The sequence below is a fragment of the Gobio gobio genome, assembly GCF_949357685.1.
Source record: "Gobio gobio genome assembly, chromosome: 4".
NCBI lineage: Eukaryota > Metazoa > Chordata > Actinopteri > Cypriniformes > Gobionidae > Gobio > Gobio gobio.
The window spans coordinates 3,973,920-3,995,004 of record NC_137100.1 but is presented as its reverse complement, the minus strand read 5'-3'; the positions used below and the strand labels follow the sequence as shown (position 1 = coordinate 3,995,004).

The 21,085-nt window shown below is 38.2% G+C and overlaps 1 protein-coding gene across 11 annotated transcripts in view; it reads right to left on the bottom strand.

Annotated features, from left to right (window-relative positions):
• Positions 1-21,085, bottom strand: part of mtmr4 (myotubularin related protein 4) — a 140,348-nt gene that overhangs the window by 45,747 nt on the left and 73,516 nt on the right. For 6 of the 11 annotated variants that reach the window (XM_079815433.1, XM_079815434.1, XM_079815432.1 and 3 more), the window contains 3 exons: positions 5,698-5,814; positions 663-692; positions 1-12 (listed from right to left, as the gene is read on the bottom strand). The exon at positions 1-12 is cut by the window's left edge and continues 71 nt beyond it. In XM_079815433.1, coding sequence (XP_079671559.1) covers positions 1-12; positions 663-692; positions 5,698-5,814 — 159 coding nt within the window. The remainder of the gene's footprint in view (positions 13-662; positions 693-5,697; positions 5,815-21,085) is intronic. The other 5 variants (XM_079815430.1, XM_079815435.1, XM_079815427.1 and 2 more) reach the window with 1 other exon arrangement.

Genomic DNA, 21,085 nt, shown 5'->3' with positions numbered 1-21,085 from the left:
CCTCAGAGGAACCTGCACACACACACAATCAGCCAATCAGAGAGCAGAAGACTTCATCACATGACTGCATCAACCAATCACAAGCGTCAAGCTACAAACACATGCTATGTAACTCGCAGTAATGTAACAGTTTTAAATGTAACTCTTGCCCATCAGATGCAGAATAAAGGTAACACTAAGTTAAAGCCTTAATAGTAATATAATATACAGTATACTTGATATATAATGGCCTTATATATACACAATTAATCCGCATATTAGAATGATGCTGAAAATTCAGCTTTGCATCACAAGAATAAATTACATTTTTAAAGTATATTTGCACAGAAAAGAGTTATTTTAAATTGTAAAAAAACATTTCACAATATTACTGATTTTCCTGTATTTTTGATTAAATAAATGCAGTCTTGGTGAGCAGAAGAATATTCACTATACACTATAATAAGACGATATATAAAAGCATTAATAGGCTCAAAAGTTCATCTTAAATGATTGCCCTATTAGTAACATATAATGTAATAAAATATAATATATATGACTCCTAATATCCAGACTGCATCAATGTGAGAAACATCAAAACAAACATTAACAGGGGGAAACAAAGACATGAAATGTAGGGATGAAGAGGTCAGAGGTCAGAGGTGAGGGTGCAGATTACTCACAGAAATCTCACTGTCCACACCGGGATACATCTACAACACCGACACAGGGATGAGGAAGAGGAGGACAGGAAGAGGAAGAGGAAGAGAGGGTGGGGAAAAAAACAGGGAGATGAAAAGGTGACTCAGCAAAACGAGCAAACAAAGAGGAGGATATAAATGGAAGGGCATGAAAAATGCACAAAGACTGAGAGACGGAGAGAGAGAGAGAGAGAGAGAGAGAGAGAGAGAGAGAGAGAGAGAGAGAGAGAGAGAGAGAGAGCTTTGCTGAAGTTTCGCAAAAAGATCCAAAATTGTTCAAAAAAGAGCCTTAAATATCAGGGTCACATGATGCTCTGAGTGCAAGGGATTCTGGGAAGCATCATTAGGAAATCAGTCTCAAGCTTAAAGGAATGTACTATTAGCATAATGCAGATTACGACAACATTTCGTCTCATTCCTCATTTTGTACATGCATTGAACACTAGACATGTGCCGGTAAACGGTAATACGATATACCGCAATAATGAATATGCACAATATTGTTATCGTGGGCACTTCAAAATACCGTGAATAATTATTTATTACGAATTATTCAGATTTTTAGAATGAATTTTAAGAATACTTTACCCATCAACCGTTTAAAATGAACAACACGTCAAAGAGGAACGCGCACTGATGTAAATAGACCAAGAGGAACGCGCACTGATGTAAATAGACCAAGAGGAACGCGCACTGATGTAAATAGACCAAGAGGAACGCACACTGATGTAAATAGACCAAGAGGAACGCGCACTGATGTAAATAGACCAAGAGGAACGCACACTGATGTAAATAGACCAAGAGGAACGCGCACTGATGTAAATAGACCAAGAGGAACGCGCACTGATGTAAATAGACCAAGAGGAACGCGCACTGATGTAAATAGACCAAGAGGAACGCGCACTGATGTAAATAGACCAAGAGGAACGCGCACTGATGTAAATAGACCAAGAGGAACGCGCAATGATATAAATAGACCAAGAGGAACGCACACTGATGTAAATAGACCAAGAGGAACGCGCACTGATGTAAATAGACCAAGAGGAACGCACTGATGTAAATAGACCAAGAGGAACGCGCACTGATGTAAATAGACCAAGAGGAACGCGCACTGATGTAAATAGACCAAGAGGAACGCGCACTGATGTAAATAGACCAAGAGGAACGCGCACTGATGTAAATAGACCAAGAGGAACGCACTGATGTAAATAGACCAAGAGGAACGCGCACTGATGTAAATAGACCAAGAGGAACGCGCACTGATGTAAATAGACCAAGAGGAACGCGCACTGATGTAAATAGACCAAGAGGAACGCACACTGATGTAAATAGACCAAGAGGAACGCGCACTGATGTAAATAGACCAAGAGGAACGCACACTGATGTAAATAGACCAAGAGGAACGCACTGATGTAAATAGACCAAGAGGAACGCGCACTGATGTAAATAGACCAAGAGGAACGCGCACTGATGTAAATAGACCAAGAGGAACGCGCACTGATGTAAATAGACCAAGAGGAACGCACACTGATGTAAATAGACCAAGAGGAACGCGCACTGATGTAAATAGACCAAGAGGAACGCGCACTGATGTAAATAGACCAAGAGGAACGCACACTGATGTAAATAGACCAAGAGGAACGCGCACTGATGTAAATAGACCAAGAGGAACGCGCACTGATGTAAATAGACCAAGAGGAACGCACACTGATGTAAATAGACCAAGAGGAACGCGCACTGATGTAAATAGACCAAGAGGAACGCGCACTGATGTAAATAGACCAAGAGGAACGCACTGATGTAAATAGACCAAGAGGAACGCGCACTGATGTAAATAGACCAAGAGGAACGCGCACTGATGTAAATAGACCAAGAGGAACGCGCACTGATGTAAATAGACCAAGAGGAACGCGCACTGATGTAAATAGACCAAGAGGAACGCGCACTGATGTAAATAGACCAAGAGGAACGCACTGATGTAAATAGACCAAGAGGAACGCGCACTGATGTAAATAGACCAAGAGGAACGCGCACTGATGTAAATAGACCAAGAGGAACGCGCACTGATGTAAATAGACCAAGAGGAACGCGCACTGATGTAAATAGACCAAGAGGAACGCACTGATGTAAATAGACCAAGAGGAACGCGCACTGATGTAAATAGACCAAGAGGAACGCGCACTGATGTAAATAGACCAAGAGGAACGTGCACTGATGTAAATAGACCAAGAGGAACTCGCACTGATGTAAATAGACCAAGAGGAACGCGCACTGATGTAAATAGACCAAGAGGAACGCGCACTGATGTAAATAGACCAAGAGGAACCCGCACTGATGTAAATAGACCAAGAGGAACGCGCACTGATGTAAATAGACCAAGAGGAACGCGCACTGATGTAAATAGACCAAGAGGAACGCGCACTAAATGACATGCCCTAGATATTGTTTGAATATGTTCTGACTGTTGTTCAATCACACACTTTACAAGGCTCCAGTATTTAACATTAGTTCCTTCATTAACAAGCTGACAATGAAAAATACTTCTAAAGCATGTATTAATCTATGTTAAATGTACATTTCAGCATACCTATTGTTCTTTATAATTCTTTTGCACTTTAATCTGTTTTAAATATTTGTTTAATTTATACATTTTTGTGTATTGCTCTTTTGTATTTAAATGTTTGGTTCTTTTGTTATAAGAAAGTGATTTAACCTGTTGAAGTATGACAACACTTTTTTTGCAACTTATTTCAATATCGTGATAATACCGTATACCGTGATAAAAGCTTCAGCAATTAATCGCAACATGAAAATTTGATACCGGCACATGCCTATTGAACACCAGTGTTAATTTAGTATTATTCGTATACCATTACAGTATTTATGAATATTGGATTATTAATAATAATAACACTGTTGAAACATGTTCAGATGTCAGAGCGACAGGTTTATGGGTTCACATGCGAGGACCGTACGATCAGAGACGGTCAGACACTAACAGACAATTTAACAAAACGTGGAGAAGGAACAACAGGTCAAAGTTCAACCCCTAAAGAACTGTAGAGATGCTAGAGGAATAGTGCGGTGTGCAGACAGATGAGGTAAAGGCTTTCCTCTGCGTTTACACTGACACACATCAGCCAATCACAGCTCACCCACAGGATCCAGTTACAACAGCTGGACCAGACACTCGTGTTCAAGAAAACAATTATATTATAGTATGCGTTTATATGTATGTGCATTTTTTTGTATTTATATACACTGTGATATAACATTTTCAAATGTTCTAATTGGTTACACTGCTTATTTAAGTTTATGTTGTAATATTTTCCTGTATTATTTTGATGTTTATTATTATCACTATAATTATTATTTATAGTCGTATATTTATTATTATTTATGTTCATATATTCCTAGCTTTGGCAATATTGTATGATTTACATTCATGCCAATAAAGCAATTTTGAATTGAAAAATATAACAATATAACATATACACACACACATACACATATATATACACACACACATAATATATATATATAGAATAATCCAAAATAATATTTTTTTATGAATTTTAATTTATTATTATATATATATATATATATATATATATATATATATATATATATATATATATATATATATATATATATATATATATATATATATATATATATATATATATATATATATATATATATATATATATATATATATATATATATATATATATATATATATATATATATATACATATTGTTTTCAACACTATGTATGCATGGATATTTTTTTAAATATGAGCTATATTTATTTATATTTATATATAGTTATAGTTATGTATATATATATATATATATATAGAGAGAGAGAGTTATATATAGTAAGTAAGATTATGTATCAAGTAGAATATATTTAAAATGTTAAAAAAACCGTGAAGGCCGTACCGAACGGTTCAATATTATACTGAGAATTGTGGCATCCTATATATATATATGCCACAATTCTCAATATAATATTGAACAGTTCGGTACGGCCTTCACGGTTTTTTTAACATTTTAAATATATTCTAAATATGTATATATGTATATATGTATGTATGTGTGTGTGTGTGTGTGTGTGTGTGTGTGTGTGTGTGTGTGTGTGTGTGTGTGTGTGTGTGTGTGTGTGTGTGTGTGTGTGTGTGTGTGTGTGTGTGTGTGTGTGTGTGTGTGTGTTTGTGTGTGTGTGTGTGTGTGTGTGTATATATATATATAAGATTATGTATTAAGTAGAATATATTTAAAATGTAAAAAAAAAAGTAAATATAAGATTTAAACCATCTAAATATTTAAATGACATAATTTGTTAAAAGATGATGTGGTCTATAATATATATATATACATCTCTTGTTTTATATGATATAAATGTATGTAAAAGTTAAATAAGTAAGTAAGTAAATAAATAAATAAATAAATAAATAAGTAAGTAAATAAGTAAGTAAATAAGCAAGTAAATAAGCAAGTAAGTAAGTAAGTAAGTAAGTAAATAAATAATAAATAATATATGTATACATACATACATTTGAATATTATTATTACTTTTTCCCATTTTCCCCACCTCATAATTGTTTTAATCAAAAAGTCATAACTGCTCTGCTAACAGCGCTAAACAGATTAGAAAAAAATTAAGCCATTTCAAAATCAAGCCAGAAATAATATAATATGATAATATTAAAATAATATTTAAAAAAAAAAATGATATTTAAATTACACAAATCACATTTAAAAGTAATCTAAACTTCAACTTGACTAAAGTGGGAACAGGGAAGACAGCAGCAGTTCTCCTGCTTGAAGTCAAGGGAGGGAAAGAAAGAAAGAGAAAAGAGGCTGGAGTGCCAACATGAGCTCAGAGGTCAGAGGTCAGAGGGCAGCTGAGATCACAGGCTGGAGGAATCAAAACAAAGACTTCAGCAGACAGCTGCAATTCAGGGAGCTGAACTCTCCCGCTCCCGCTCACTGGTGTTGGCGGTGCTCTTACGTTGATGATGGAGTCTTTGAATTTGATGTGAAGTCTGTAGTTGGAGATGGCGATGAGGGCATCGTCCGCTCGACCCAGAAACTCCACCCACTCGCCCGGCAGGACAGGGAACGGGACCTGGACACACAAACACAACCATATGGCATTGGACACATTTATAGGACAGAAAGGTTGATTCGCTGGCACAGAAGTTCATGTGGCTTTCTCAGCTTCTGAAGTTTGATCTAAGAGAAGCTGTTTTTCTGAAGCTTTGCATCACCTCTGCTTCCAATTTTCCTTTCCCGTAATGCCATCTGTGCCAGCGGCTTGTGTGGGTGCCCAGTCATTGCCGGCAACACTGGCTCTCTGTAAACAGGACATTAAAAACCAGACTCTTCAAACTCCAAACACTGGAGCAGTTCAGCCTGTTTTTAAGAGGTTCTTACTACAAAGTTAACAAGGCGACGTTTGTATTTCCAGCGTTTTCTGAAGGTGCGTTCATGTTTTGGACGTAATGTGCAAGTGACAGAAATTAGAGACTGTACGTAAAAACATGCAGATCATTCAAGAACCCTAAACACAAATAATTGCACACAGAAAATAAGGGACCAAAGAAGGCACAATAAGTCACACCAGGAAGACACTGAGCAATTAAAGACATATTAAGATGACTTGAGGCATAAATACAGTCACTAGTAATATGATTTAATGGTTATTACTTTCGACCAATAGGTGGCGCTGTGACCAAATCGATGTGGTGTGGTCGGAGTGAGGTGACAATGACACGTGCAAAGTTTAGTATCAATATGCCAAAGTATTGCAGAGATACAGCCTTAAGAGTCGTTTCGGCATCATGCCTCAACTTTGTTGCTGCGGTATATGAAAACGATTTTGCCGACACAAAATCCATAATTATTTGCTGGCATGGCCAGAAGATGATACGATTCAATTTTGGTGAAAATTGGACTAACGGTGTAGTTATACAGTCTAGCAAACGGTCTGCTATAGTGCGAAAAAGTAGGTTTTAAAGAAAATCAAAATGGCGGACAGGACGTTTGGGCAACAATGGCAAAATTGGCATCTATGTTCTCAGCCTGACCCAAGGAATCCATTACAGTAGGTTCATTTAAATCAAAAGTTATTAGCATTTTTGGAAATTTATTTTTTGGACCACAAGGTGTCCAAACCTAGAGAACCTTCAGGGCACGGTGCCGAAGACACACACCAAGTTTCATAACGATACGCCAATGCGCATTTAACGACAAAATTCAAAATGGCCGACGCCCAAAATGGTCGGTATCACTCAACTCGACATGCTGCGCCGAATTTTTGGCCAAACCATTCAGAAGCAATTATAAGCAAAAATATAAATGTTTCATATCTCGTGACCACTAGGTGGCACTGCGCCAAAACTGTGCAGGTAGCCTCAGGTCATGGTTGTCATAACACACACCAAGTTCGGTCAGATTACGCCAATGCGTTGCGGAGATCAAGCCTTACGTTCATTTTGGCATGCTCTTCGTCCAATTATTTAACGCGTTAGAGAACAGTTTGACGAATCAACTTGAATTCCATAACTTTTTTTCAGCATGATCTGAAGATGATCTGGTTCAAGTGAATGAAAAGTCGGAAAAACGGCCTAGGAGGAGTTAGAAAAAGTAGGTTTTTCAGAAAATTCTAAATGGCGGGAAAATTGTTATTACCATAAACGCAAGTGAAACTTTGGATAGTTGGTGGCGCTACACCGATTGTGTTAGAGACTCCAAAATTGCTGTGGTTAATGTACAGACTGGCCTTTATCTGTGGGCCAAATTTCATAACTTTCTCTCAAGCGGTTCTATGGGCTGCCATAGACTCAAAGCGGAAGAATAATAATAAGAACAACACTAATGATTACAATAATTCGGTGCTTGGCCCCTAATAAGAAAACCGGTTGGTCCACTGATCTTTACTGTGATGCTAGAGATGTTGGGGAAAATCCGCTATAAATATATAAAATGTTTGACTATTTACTTTAACACATGTTCCTGGTCTTGTGAATAATTCATCAGTGCACAATATTCCAATTAATACATCGTCACAATGAATGAGCATCATGAATCCCTCTTTCTTTTCAACTCCACAACTCTACGTTTTCCCATTAAATATTATGTTTCACTCAAAACTACATTAGATTGCAAAAGCCAAAAGCACACACCGTCATGCCCAAAGTGTCTGACTGCTTCCTTTCTCGGGACGGGGAAGCGTCTCACACTCAGCGCTGTATGAATCAGTCTGAATGTGGAGGACAAAAGCAGCACGTCCACATGAGATCTTACTCATCGACTTCCTACTGTTACTCCGTCTCTCTACACCCGTCACAGCAGGTACAGACACAGAGTCTGTCCTACTTGGGGGACAAAGACGGCGAAAGATGACCTTACCTAGAAAGACATCTGGGCAAGACGTACAAATGTGATGTGCGCCAATACAGACATGAAAGAGGAGTAAAACATTATTAAAAAGGCAGTGTTGGGGGTAACGCATTACAAGTAACTTGAGTTACGTAATAATATTACTTTTTCCAAGCAACTAGTAAAGTAACGCATTACTTTTCAAATTTACAACAAAATATCTGAGTTACTTTTTCAAAAAAGTTACGCAAGTTACTTTTTCACATTAATTTGACTGACAGCTCTCCTGCCCCCATGTTGAGAAAAATAAGTGCAGAGGCGTTGTGTGTAAACGTGATGTTTACTGTAGTTCTAGACTAAATGTGAGCATTTATTTATCTCACTTGCACAATAATAATTAAGTATTCCTCAAATATCCCTCCCACTTTTTTCTCCTGCATCCTATTCTACCATTATCCAGAATGGCAGCAGAGCTGCGCCCTCTACTGTTCATGCGTGAATTCGCATTTTTACCACAGCCTGGGGCTTATTATTTCAATTTTGGTATGAAGAGGTCTTTACCATTGCACAAAAATATAACTTTTTTACACAAACAAGCCCAGCCCAGGTGAGAAAAAGTAACGCAAAAGTAACGTAACATTACTTTTCTTAAAAAGTAACTAAGTAACTCAATTAGTTACTTTTTAAGGGAGTAACGCAATATTGTAATGCATTACTTTTCAAAGTAACTTTCCCCAACACTGTTAAAAGGTGTAAATGCACTAGGGATGCATTTTGGCTGATACGATAACCGATATATTGATACGATAACCGATATATTGACCGATAGATTTAAATCGGAATCCAAATTGATATAATTTTTGAGAGCCTCATTGCATAAGCAAAAGTCTCACCATTAAAAGCCATGTCACTTCAACATAAATCAAAACAACAGAACAGTAGCCTAGCTTGAATTTTATACTACTATGGCCAAAAAAAAAAAATCTATTGCCTTTTCATATTTCAAATAATTGCATCAGTGCGTATCTGAAGTGCTTCAGCTGAAGGAAATAATACATTATTTATCGGCTTAATATATCGGTCAAATTTTCTTATCAGGGCGATAACCAGGGCTCCGAACCGGTTCAAGGAACGAAAACGAAAACCGGAAACGAACGAAATTTTAAGAGGAACAAAAACGAAAACGAAATCAAAATCAATTTGAATCGTTCTGAACAGAAACGTTAATTTGAAATTACCATTAACCGGTTAATAACGTTATTTTATCGTTCTCTTTAATATACGGTAACGCAAGTCAGTGTAGAGCGCGCATTTTCATGCCTCAAGTACATTTCTTTCCCCGCTGAGGTCATCAATGAAAGCGCAGGTATTGGAGGACATTCTTTTCGAACGTTTAAATAAGCAGTTCGGACTTTAAGCTCAAATAGACTGATTTAGGCTAGTTTATGGATTCCGTTTAAGCCTATCCAAGTAGGCTAAAGCAGTGGTTCTCAACTCCAGTCCTTGGGACCCATTGCTCTGCACATTTTGTATGTCTACCTTATTTAAGGCACCTGATTCTGATCATCAGCTCCATGAACTGAACTGAGTGTGTCAGATAAGAGAGACACAAAATCTGCAGAGCAGTGGGTCCCCAGGACTGGAGTTGAGAACCACTGGGCTATAGCATCTATCAAACATTTTTCCTATAGTCTTTCAGATTGCCAATACAGGTCAATGTTTTCTATAGACGGTTGATGCTTCGTATTAAATGGTATGTTATATTGCATTAAATGATCAAGCTGTATTAGCTGACTGAATTTGATTATGTGATGTGTGATTATGTGAAGGACGTGTTGTGCAGTGTTTGCTTTGAAATTACCAGTTGACGGTGCATTAATGGTTATCCAGTTTATTTATTCATTTTTTAAAACAAGTTGTGTTGAAAAAAAAGTTATGTAACGTTACAAAGAATGTTATCACTCTTCTGAAAAGAATTAGGCATAAGAGGCCACTTTCGATTGTCTAACGCTCCAAAACAGGTCCGATGTTTATGCTTTGTAATTAATGCATGTATTTCTGTTGTGGTTTTAAAAATGTTATGAAATAAATATTCAAGTTTAATTACCATGCGTTATATTATTATTGAGTGAAAATAAGTCTATTTATACATATTTGTTTAAAGTATAGGCTAAATTAAAATAACGTTATTAACCGGTATTTTTTCAAATCCAACCGTTTTCGGAACAGTAATGTTTATTGAGGAACGCAAAAACGGAAACGCTATAATATCGATTCTGCTCGGAGTGAACCGATTGATATTTTTTTCCGTTTTTAAGCCCTGGCGATAACGATAACATTAAAAAATATAGCTGCGAGCAGCAATACCGGGGCCAAGCGCAACAGAAGCAAACAAGGAAGCTAGCAGCAGACCAACTGAAAAAATGAGATAAGACAATTTTAAGCAAAAATGTTAAAACCCCACATTAAAACATTGAGTTGTATAGAGCCAATGTCATATTTTGTTAATAGCGCCACCAAGAGGCACAATCCAACCATTTTTTGTATGTGCCCTCGGAGTGAGCCCATACAATTTTGGTGAAAATCTCATTTTGTTTTGGAGTTATAGACATTTATATGAAAAACCACATTAAAAAAAATGACTGACACCTGACTTTGTTTGGATTTTACTACCCCTTACTATCAATATTTTGACATTTGGGCATTAGCAAATAGCTATCGACCTATGTTTCCAAACTTCTGGCACTGGTTTTGTCTCGATCGGACTAGCAGTTTCGAAGATATCGCTAACATTTTTTAATCACTAAATTACCACGCTGCACAAACCATACGCCGAAACCTGGCAAGTCTGGTATCGTTGGACTCGGCAAGTATTCAGGAGACAAGAAAATTTACTCCCATGAAAATAAGTCAATCACACCCAAAGTTATAAGCATTTTTGGAAAAAAACAATTCTCTACTAGGTGGCGCTGTTTCAAAGCGTCACGGCTCGTGCTGATGACCCAAACCGAGTTTCTTAACAATCCGTTCATGTGTTTATAAAATACAGCATTTTAGCACATAATTGAAAATGGCCGATATGGTAAAATTGGATATCAGTCGACTCAGCATGCTGTCCTGAATCTAACGAGACCACTTTTATGATTTTTTTAGACAAAAGGTTCAGAAGTTATAAGCAGAAATAGCCATTTTTCGTATATCTCCAGACCAGTAGGTGGCGCTGTTCCGAAAAACTGCATGTTGCCTCAGGTCATGCTTGTGATGACATGTACCAAGTTGTGTTTGAATACGATAAAGCGTTATGGAGATATAGCCTTAAGTGTATTTCCGCAACAGCTACGTAAAATTTGTTTGCGCGTTTATCCAAAACGATTTGAGAAATCAACTTGAATTCCATAACATTTTGTCAGCATGGTCTGAAGATGATCTGGTTAAATTTTTGTGAAAATTGGAGCAACAGCCTAGGAGAAGTTTGCAAAAGTAGTTTTTTCGGTTAATTAAAAATGTGAAAATTTTGTCTCTAGCCCTTAGGGTTCCAAAGCATAAACATGAGTGCAACTTTGGACAGGTGGTGGCGCTAGAGGGATTGAGTTAGAGACTCCAAATTTGCTATAGTGACAGTTGGGACTCTTCTCTATCTGTGTGCCAAATTTCATAACTTTCCCGCAAGCGGTTCTATGGACTGTCATAGACTCCCATGGCGGAAGAATAATAATTAGAAGAACGTTAACGATTTCAATAGGTGTATTCGTACCTTCGGTGCTTGGCCCCTAATTAACATAAATCAATATGGTGGCCGATATATTGTGCATCCCTAAAACGCACATAAAATCAAAGCGCATGCTTAGTGCATGTTAATCCATCTTTCATCAAAATATAATAACTTGCTCTCTGAAATGACTTGACCTAGAGAGTGGTCATGATGTCTACAGCCTACATATTAATAACTGATGCTTTGAATTAAAGGTGTCATGAACTGGCTTTTTAAAAAAAATGTATACTGTTGTCTGAGGTCAACTTATGACGTTTGCGTGGTTTTTACATTCAAAAACATCATAATGAGTCAGTAATAGGCTATTTTCTGCCCTGGTTTTGAGCCTCTCTCCTGGAACGCTGAGTTTTGATGGGCGTGCCGCACTGAAGACTTGGAAGTAAACGCCCACGGCTATGATTGGATAAGCTTTGCATATTTAATGAGCGATCAGTTTCCCCATGAGTACACGTGAGGCATTGTTTTGAAAGCGTGTGGGGAAACGGCAACCGCAATGAATTGCCCACAGGGCTCGCATAATATCTTTATCAAACAAACACAATGATTTCTCTCATCCACCCGCGATTAATATGAATGTTATTTTACATTACTTGGCCCGCCCAATCGGTGGATATAACCGCGAACCGTGCATCACACACACACAACAAGTACGTTGCAGACAGCATGTTCAAAACTTCCGCGATTGTATTTTTCCTTCAAATTTCAAGTCAAGAGAGTGAACAACGCACATCAAGAAAGGAATGTTATTTCACTATTTATGATGATATGTATTGGTTGCCCGTCTGGAAAACGCAGTGACAGTGCTAAGTTATGTTCACTTAGACACGTACACATAATCAATAGATATCAAACGATCTGTAACAATGCAATACTATCACATATAAAAACAAGTTTTACTCACATTAGTGTGTGGTTAATCTCATCCTGTTTGCAAATCCAGTCTCTTGTTTACAAACGAATCCGCGGTGAAACGGAGGAACAAACGCTCAATGTCTTCCCCACGTGAGCTGGATATTCATTAAAAAATAAAGTTCATCCACGGATTCCTTATATTAGAACCCGAAGGAAGATTATGCAGCGACTGTGTTCTTCCACAACGTGATATCTTGCTATCTTCGGGATGTTTATTGCTCGGTAGGGCGATCCGTTTTGCTCCACGAGTCGGTGGGCGGGGCTACAGAAGCAGGCGTTCTTCTTCTTCTGTTGAGGGTCGACATATATCGGAGATCGAGCGTTTTCTGGGCCTGGTGTCAATAAAAGCTTTTCTTTGACTAACAGCTCTGAAATGTACAGGATATTCTTATATCACGATGAACTTATATATATCAAAAGCTGAATGAACCCCTTTAAGGTTATGAGTATGCGTGCAATGACGTTTCGCCTGCTCTTTTTGTGTGAGAATGCATGTCTCGACCTTCAAGATAATAAACGATCAAGTGACTGTATATATTCTCCTGACATTGTTATTATCAGAGTCATATCACATCCATCTTTCAGGAATTACTGCAAAGCTACAGGAGGCCGCGGGCATTATACTCAGATTTACACCGGCTGTTGATGTAACGGCTCGAATTTAAGAGATATTTATAGGCAATTTTATACGTGCACTCCAGTGACCACAAGTGGACCTTAGGAGTGCTAGAAACGTGCACAGAGAAATAAAGCATGGCGGTGTGTGTAAGCGCTGGTGCATTCTGCTGATCTATGGGAAAACTGCATCCATATTTCATGCCAACCGAGTGACATACAGCGAGCTATGAAAGCAGCAGCGCTTCAAAGAGATCAGGTGAGCGCTGGGAGAACGACTTCACACAGAGAGTCTGACAACACACACAACGGAGAACTCAACTACTCCAAACACACATCGCATAAAGTCCAAATAAACAAAGACGGAAGGCTGCGTGCTTGAATCCCAGCGCAGGATTCTGTATTTTATCTTTTGGCGAAAGCAGTCATTGTTCCTCTATCTAAAATGTATGAGAGATGCATGGCATGGTTATCAGGAACCCTTCATGCACATCTTTACATTGGATGCATGTGATCATCTCTAAGGACAAATATTCTGTAATCCATGAATCTGACGTCTGCACTGAAGGAGATGCATTAGATGCGTTCAGACATTGTGTTTGTACAACATTATGGAAAACTTCACAATAGCATGCACAATAAGGCCAGGAACAAAAGTGGCCACCGGGAAAATCGATCCAAGGTCAAAAGGTCAGACCTCACAACAGTGGGACCGAGTGAATCTTGGTTACGAAGTTGATTTGCGATGGACTGAAATCTATTCAACATGTCAAAGCAACGAAAGACTCACATAATTGTATATATTATGTCCCTTGCATATGTTAAACAGCCTTTTAGCCCTGATTATATTCATAATTTAATGTCCTTTCCAGGGTTTCTCAAACATTTTATTCAATTAAATGTTTAAGTGCCCACTCAAACGAATCCATACATTTAATTGCATTTTAAAATTGTTAGATTAAATGCTTTTTAATTGACTTTTGAAAACAAGAAGTAGCCGAGATGTTCTAGTTTTAGTATTTTTGAGGCCAAAACTTTGTAAAGAAATGTCAAAAATGACTTTTCCCACCATTCTGACTAGTGTTAGACCGATATATCGGCCGATATTTGCCGATATTTTTACGTGTATCGGCTGATACAAGGCTGCTGCGTCCGCCGATATTTTTTTCCCTGCATTATTTACAGACAGGCGTCCACAGGGCAGCTCTCACCGTCTTCAAACTCTCTTGCTCTCCCTCGCGCATATTAATCAAAATCAATTGAGAATTGACACGATGTTAAAAGGTGGAAAGACTGAAGTTTCACGGTGAGCATTGGGAGATTTTCTCCTGAATTACCGCTGGTGTTGCTCTACAAGAGATTAAGTGAAGTGCACCTACACTCTAAAAAATGCTGGGTTAAAAATAACCCAAGTTGGGTTGAAAATGGACTAACCCATCAATTGGGTTGTTTTAACCCAGCGATTGGGTTGTTTTAACCCAGCAATTGGGTTGTGTTAAGCAAACATTTAACCCAACTGTTGGGTCAAAACAACCCAATTGCTGGGTTAGTCCATATTCAACTCAACTTGGGTTATTTTTAACATCTTTATATTGGATGCATGTGATCATCTCTAAGGACAAATAATGAAACCCCCTTAAAAATCATGCCTGCATGTAAAACTGTGTGAGAGACTGCAATGTCACCAATACAGAAACACGTGGTCATTTAATTCATTTTTAAATGCATTTAGACCATCAAAACCTGACAACTTAACTTCATGAATCTTACAATTACTGACAACTTGCAAACATGTTGCATAGATTGCATGGGTTAAAAACAAGATCCAGCCACAAATGGGATTTAAATTGCAAAATGAAATCCCCTGTAATGCAGATACCGAATATTCAAGTATTGCTATCGCCTGCGGTTCATGTATAAATCGCCGGGGAGACATTAAGAACTGCACATACAGTGAATCATAAATGATCTGTGTATCTGGGGATATTAACCAGGACAGCACAAGCCATTCCCTCCGGCAGGAACAACGGAAATAAGAAAGTGTGTCAGACAAGCTGGAAGCTGCTGCAGTTTGACCCAAGGCATTCCTTTAAAAAAAAAAAGGAAAAAGTCAAAACTGTAACATATTTTGGAAGGTTATGATGAGCCATATACACTAATGTGTGTAATGAGGCACTGGTTTGATTAAAATTGTATCAAATAATTAATAATAATAGAAAAAGTCCCACCACCATTGAGTATAGTTTGATTAAAAAAATTTAATTAAATACAAAGAAATAAATAAATATAATAAATAATAATAATAATAATAATAAAAAATAAAAAAATATATAAAATAATAAAGTCCCACATTTGTGTTTTTGAGCCTGTTATTGAAAAACAACACAAAAAAATATTTTAATTAAAAAAAATAAATGCAAAAATAAATGAAATAAAATTCAAAAATAAAATAAATATATAAAATATGATAAAAATATAAAAGTCCAACCATTGGGCTTTTGATCGTGTTACTGATTAAAAAATAAATATAAAAACATAAATTATAATAAACTAATATAAATATAAAAATATAAAAGTGTGATTTTGAGCATTTTATTCTAGGTAAGTGAGGTGCAAAATTCATCACCATGATGCTATGGTGGTGCGGGTGGTTGCAATGCTGTTGCTAGGGGGATGTTGGTGGTTGCTAGGGTCAAAAGAAGTCCAGTCCCAAGTCTAAGGGATTGTTTCGTTCACAACTCTCCAAAACTGCTGTAGCGAGTTTTACACAGACAGACAAACATCAACCTTAAAATAATGTGCAGTGATGAATCAATCACAGTAAGACCAGGAACATACACTAAGAGTCCTTCATATGGACTTTAAGTGCTGCATTATGAGCAAAGTCATTGAATAAGAGTCAATGTCAAGTTCTCCGCTCTTGTGCCTGTCTCTCCTCTCTGGTTGTCCCTGCTGTATTGTGTCATTGCTCCGTCCTTTTCGCCTCCACATCTGCCATCCACAATCCCCAACCATTCTAGACCTCTCAGTTCATTTCCTCTGTAGTCCGAGGTGTGTTGACCCACTTACTAATATTATTATATTTAATTATAATGAATAATAATTATTAGAGATGCACCAATGTATAATCGGTATTAACTGATAAAAGCAATTAGAATGGCATTCTGAATAATCGGTACGGGCAGATGACATTCTGAATAATCGGTACGGGCAGATGACATTCTGAATAATCAGTATGGGCAGATGATATTCTGAATAATCGGTACGGGCAGATGATATCCTGAATAATCGGTATGGGCAGATGATATTCTGAATAATCGGTACGGGCAGATGACATTCTGAATAATCGGTACGGGCAGATGATATCCTGAATAATCGGTATGGGCAGATGACATTGTGAATAATAGGTACGGGCAGATGACATTCTGAATAATCGGGCAGATGACATTCTGAATAATCGGTACGGGGAGATGACATAGTGAATAATCGGTACGGGCAGATGACATTCTGAATAATCGGTACGGGCAGATGACATTCTGAATAATCGGTACGGGGAGATGACATAGTGAATAATCGGTACGGGCAGATGACATTCTGAATAATCGGTACGGGCAGATGATATCCTGAATAATCGGTATGGGCAGATGACATTGTGAATAATAGGCACGGGCAGATGACATTCTGAATAATCGGTACGGGCAGATGATATCCTGAATAATCGGTATGGGCAGATGACATTGTGAATAATCGGTACGGGCAGATGACATTCTGAATAATCGGGCAGATGACATTCTGAATAATCGGTACGGGGAGATGACATAGTGAATAATCGGTACGGGGAGATGACATAGTGAATAATCGGTACGGGCAGATGACATTGTGAATAATCGGCACGGGCAGATGACATTGTGAATAATCGGTACGGGCAGATGACATTGTGAATAATCGGTATGGGCAGATGACATTGTGAATAATCGGAACGGGCAGATGACATTGTGAATAATCGGCACGGGCAGATGACATTGTGAATAATCGGCACGGGCAGATGACATTGTGAATAATCGGCACGGGCAGATGACATTGTGAATAATCGGCACGGGCAGATGACATTGTGAATAATCGGTACGGGCAGATGACATTGTGAATAATCGGTACGGGCAGATGGCATTCTGAATAATCGGTACGGGCAGATGACATTCTGAATAATCGGTACGGGGAGATGACATTCTGAATAATCGGTACGGGCAGATGACATTGTGAATAATCGGTACGGGGAGATGACATTCTGAATAATCAGTACGGGCAGATGACATTCTGAATAATCGGTACGGGCAGATGACATTCGGAATAATCGGTACGGGGAGATGACATTGTGAATAATCGGTACGGGGAGATGACATTGTGAATAATCGGTACGGACAGATGACATTCGGAATAATCGGTACGGGGAGATGATATTCTGAATAATCGGTATGGGCAGATGACATTCTGAATAATCGGTACGGGCAGATGACATTCTGAATAATCGGTACGGGCAGATGACATTGCGAATAATCGGTATGGGCAGATGACATGCTGAATAATCGGTACGGGGAGATGACATTGTGAATAATCGGTATGGGCAGATGACATTCTGAATAATCGGTATGGGCAGATGATATTCTGAATAATCGGTATGGGCAGATGACATTCTGAATAATCGGTACGGGCAGATGACATTGTGAATAATCGGTATGGGCAGATGACATTGTGAGTAATCGGTACGGGGAGATGACATTGTGAATAATCGGTATGGGCAGTTGACATTGTGAATAATCGGTACGGGGAGATGACATTGTGAATAATCGGTATGGGCAGTTGACATTCTGAATAATCGGTGCGGGCAGATGACATTGTGAATAATCGGTATGGGCAGATGACATTCTGAATAATCGGTACGGGGAGATGACATTCTGAATAATCGGTACGGGCAGATGACATTGTGAATAATCGGTACGGGGAGATGACATTCTGAATAATCGGTACGGACAGATGATATTCTGAATAATCAGTACGGGGAAATGACATTGTGAATAATCGGTACGGGCATATGACATTCTGAATAATCGGTACGGTCAGATGACATTCTGAATAATCGGTACGGTCAGATGACATTCTGAATAATCGGTACGGTCAGATGACATTCTGAATAATCGGTACGGGCAGATGACATTCTGAATAATCGGTACGGGGAGATGACATTGTGAATAATCGGTACGGGCAGATGACATTGTGAATAATCGGTACGGACAGATGACATTGTGAATAATCGGTACGGACAGATGACATTCTGTATAATCGGCAAGGGGAGATGACATTGTGAATAATCGGTACGGGCAGATGATATTCTGAATAATCGGTACGGGCAGATGACATTCTGAATAATCGGTACGGGGAGATGACATTCTGAATAATCGGTACGGGGAGATGACATTGTGAATAATCGGTACGGGCAGATGATATTCTGAATAATCGGTACGGTCAGATGACATTCTGAATAATCGGTACGGGCAGATGACATTCTGAATAATCAGTACGGGCAGATGACATTCTGAATAATCAGTACGGGCAGATGACATTCTGAATAATCGGTATGGGCAGATGACATTCTGAATAATCGGTATGGGCAGATGATATTCTGAATAATTGGTATGGGCAGATGATATTCTGAATAATCAGTACGGGCAGATGACATTCTGAATAATCAGTACGGGCAGATGACATTCTGAATAATCGGTACGGGCAGATGACATTCTGAATAATCGGTACGGGCAGATGATATTCTGAATAATCAGTACGGGCAGATGACATTCTGAATAATCAGTACGGGCAGATGACATTCTGAATAATCAGTACGGGCAGATGATATTCTGAATAATCAGTACGGGCAGATGACATTCTGAATAATCAGTACGGGCAGATGATATTCTGAATAATCGGTACGGGCAGATGACATTCTGAATAATCGGTACGGGGAGATGACATTCTGAATAATCGGTACGGGGAGATGACATTGTGAATAATCGGTACGGGCAGATGATATTCTGAATAATCGGTACGGTCAGATGACATTCTGAATAATCGGTACGGGCAGATGACATTCTGAATAATCAGTACGGGCAGATGACATTCTGAATAATCAGTACGGGCAGATGACATTCTGAATAATCGGTATGGGCAGATGACATTCTGAATAATCGGTATGGGCAGATGATATTCTGAATAATTGGTATGGGCAGATGATATTCTGAATAATCAGTACGGGCAGATGACATTCTGAATAATCAGTACGGGCAGATGACATTCTGAATAATCGGTACGGGCAGATGACATTCTGAATAATCGGTACGGGCAGATGACATTCTGAATAATCAGTATGGGCAGATGACATTCTGAATAATCAGTACGGGCAGATGACATTCTGAATAATCGGTACGGGGAGATGACATTCTGAATAATTGGTATGGGGCAGATGATATTCTGAATAATCGGTACGGGCAGATGATATTCTGAATAATCGGTATGGGCAGATGACATTGTGAATAATCGGTACGGGCAGATGATATTCTGAATAATCGGTACGGGCAGATGATATTCTGAATAATCGGTACGGGCAGATGACATTCTGAATAATCAGTATGGGCAGATGACATTCTGAATAATCGGTATGGGGCAGATGACATTCTGAATAATCAGTATGGGCAGATGACATTCTGAATAATCGGTATGGGGCAGATGATATTCTGAATAATCGGTATGGGGCAGATGATATTCTGAATAATCGGTACGGGCAGATGATATTCTGAATAATCGGTACGGGCAGATGATATTCTGAATAATCGGTATGGGCAGATGATATTCTGAATAATCGGTATGGGGCAGATGATATTCTGAATAATCGGTATGGGCAGATGATATTCTGAATAATCAGTATGGGCAGATGACATTCTGAATAATCGGTATGGGTCAGATGACATTCTGAATAATCGGTATGGGGCAGATGATATTCTGAATAATCGGTACGGGCAGATGATATTCTGAATAATCGGTATGGGCAGATGATACTCTGAATAATCGGTATGGGGCAGATGACATTGTGAATAATCGGTACGGGCAGATGATATTCTGAATAATCGGTACGGGCAGATGATATTCTGAATAATCGGTACGGGCAGATGACATTCTGAATAATCAGTATGGGCAGATGACATTCTGAATAATCGGTATGGGCAGATGACATTGTGAATAATCGGTACGGTCAGATGATATTCTGAATAATCGGTACGGGCAGATGACATTCTGAATAATCAGTATGGGCAGATGATATTCTGAATAATCGGTATGGGGCAGATGATATTCTGAATAATCGGTACGGGCAGATGATATTCTGAATAATCGGTATGGGCAGATGATATTCTGAATAATCGGTATGGGGCAGATGACATTCTGAATTCAGAAATGTTGTATCATTCATCTCTAATAATTATTTTTATAATTCATTATTATAACTTTATTATTATTATTGTATTTAATTATAATTATTTTACAATTATATTATTATTATTATTAATCAGCAAACCTTTTACAAATAAGCAATTTTTTTTTTTTTTTTTTTTTTTACAAATAAGTAATTTAGAGAAGGACATGAGGCGAAACTCAGCATGTGAGACGGTGGATA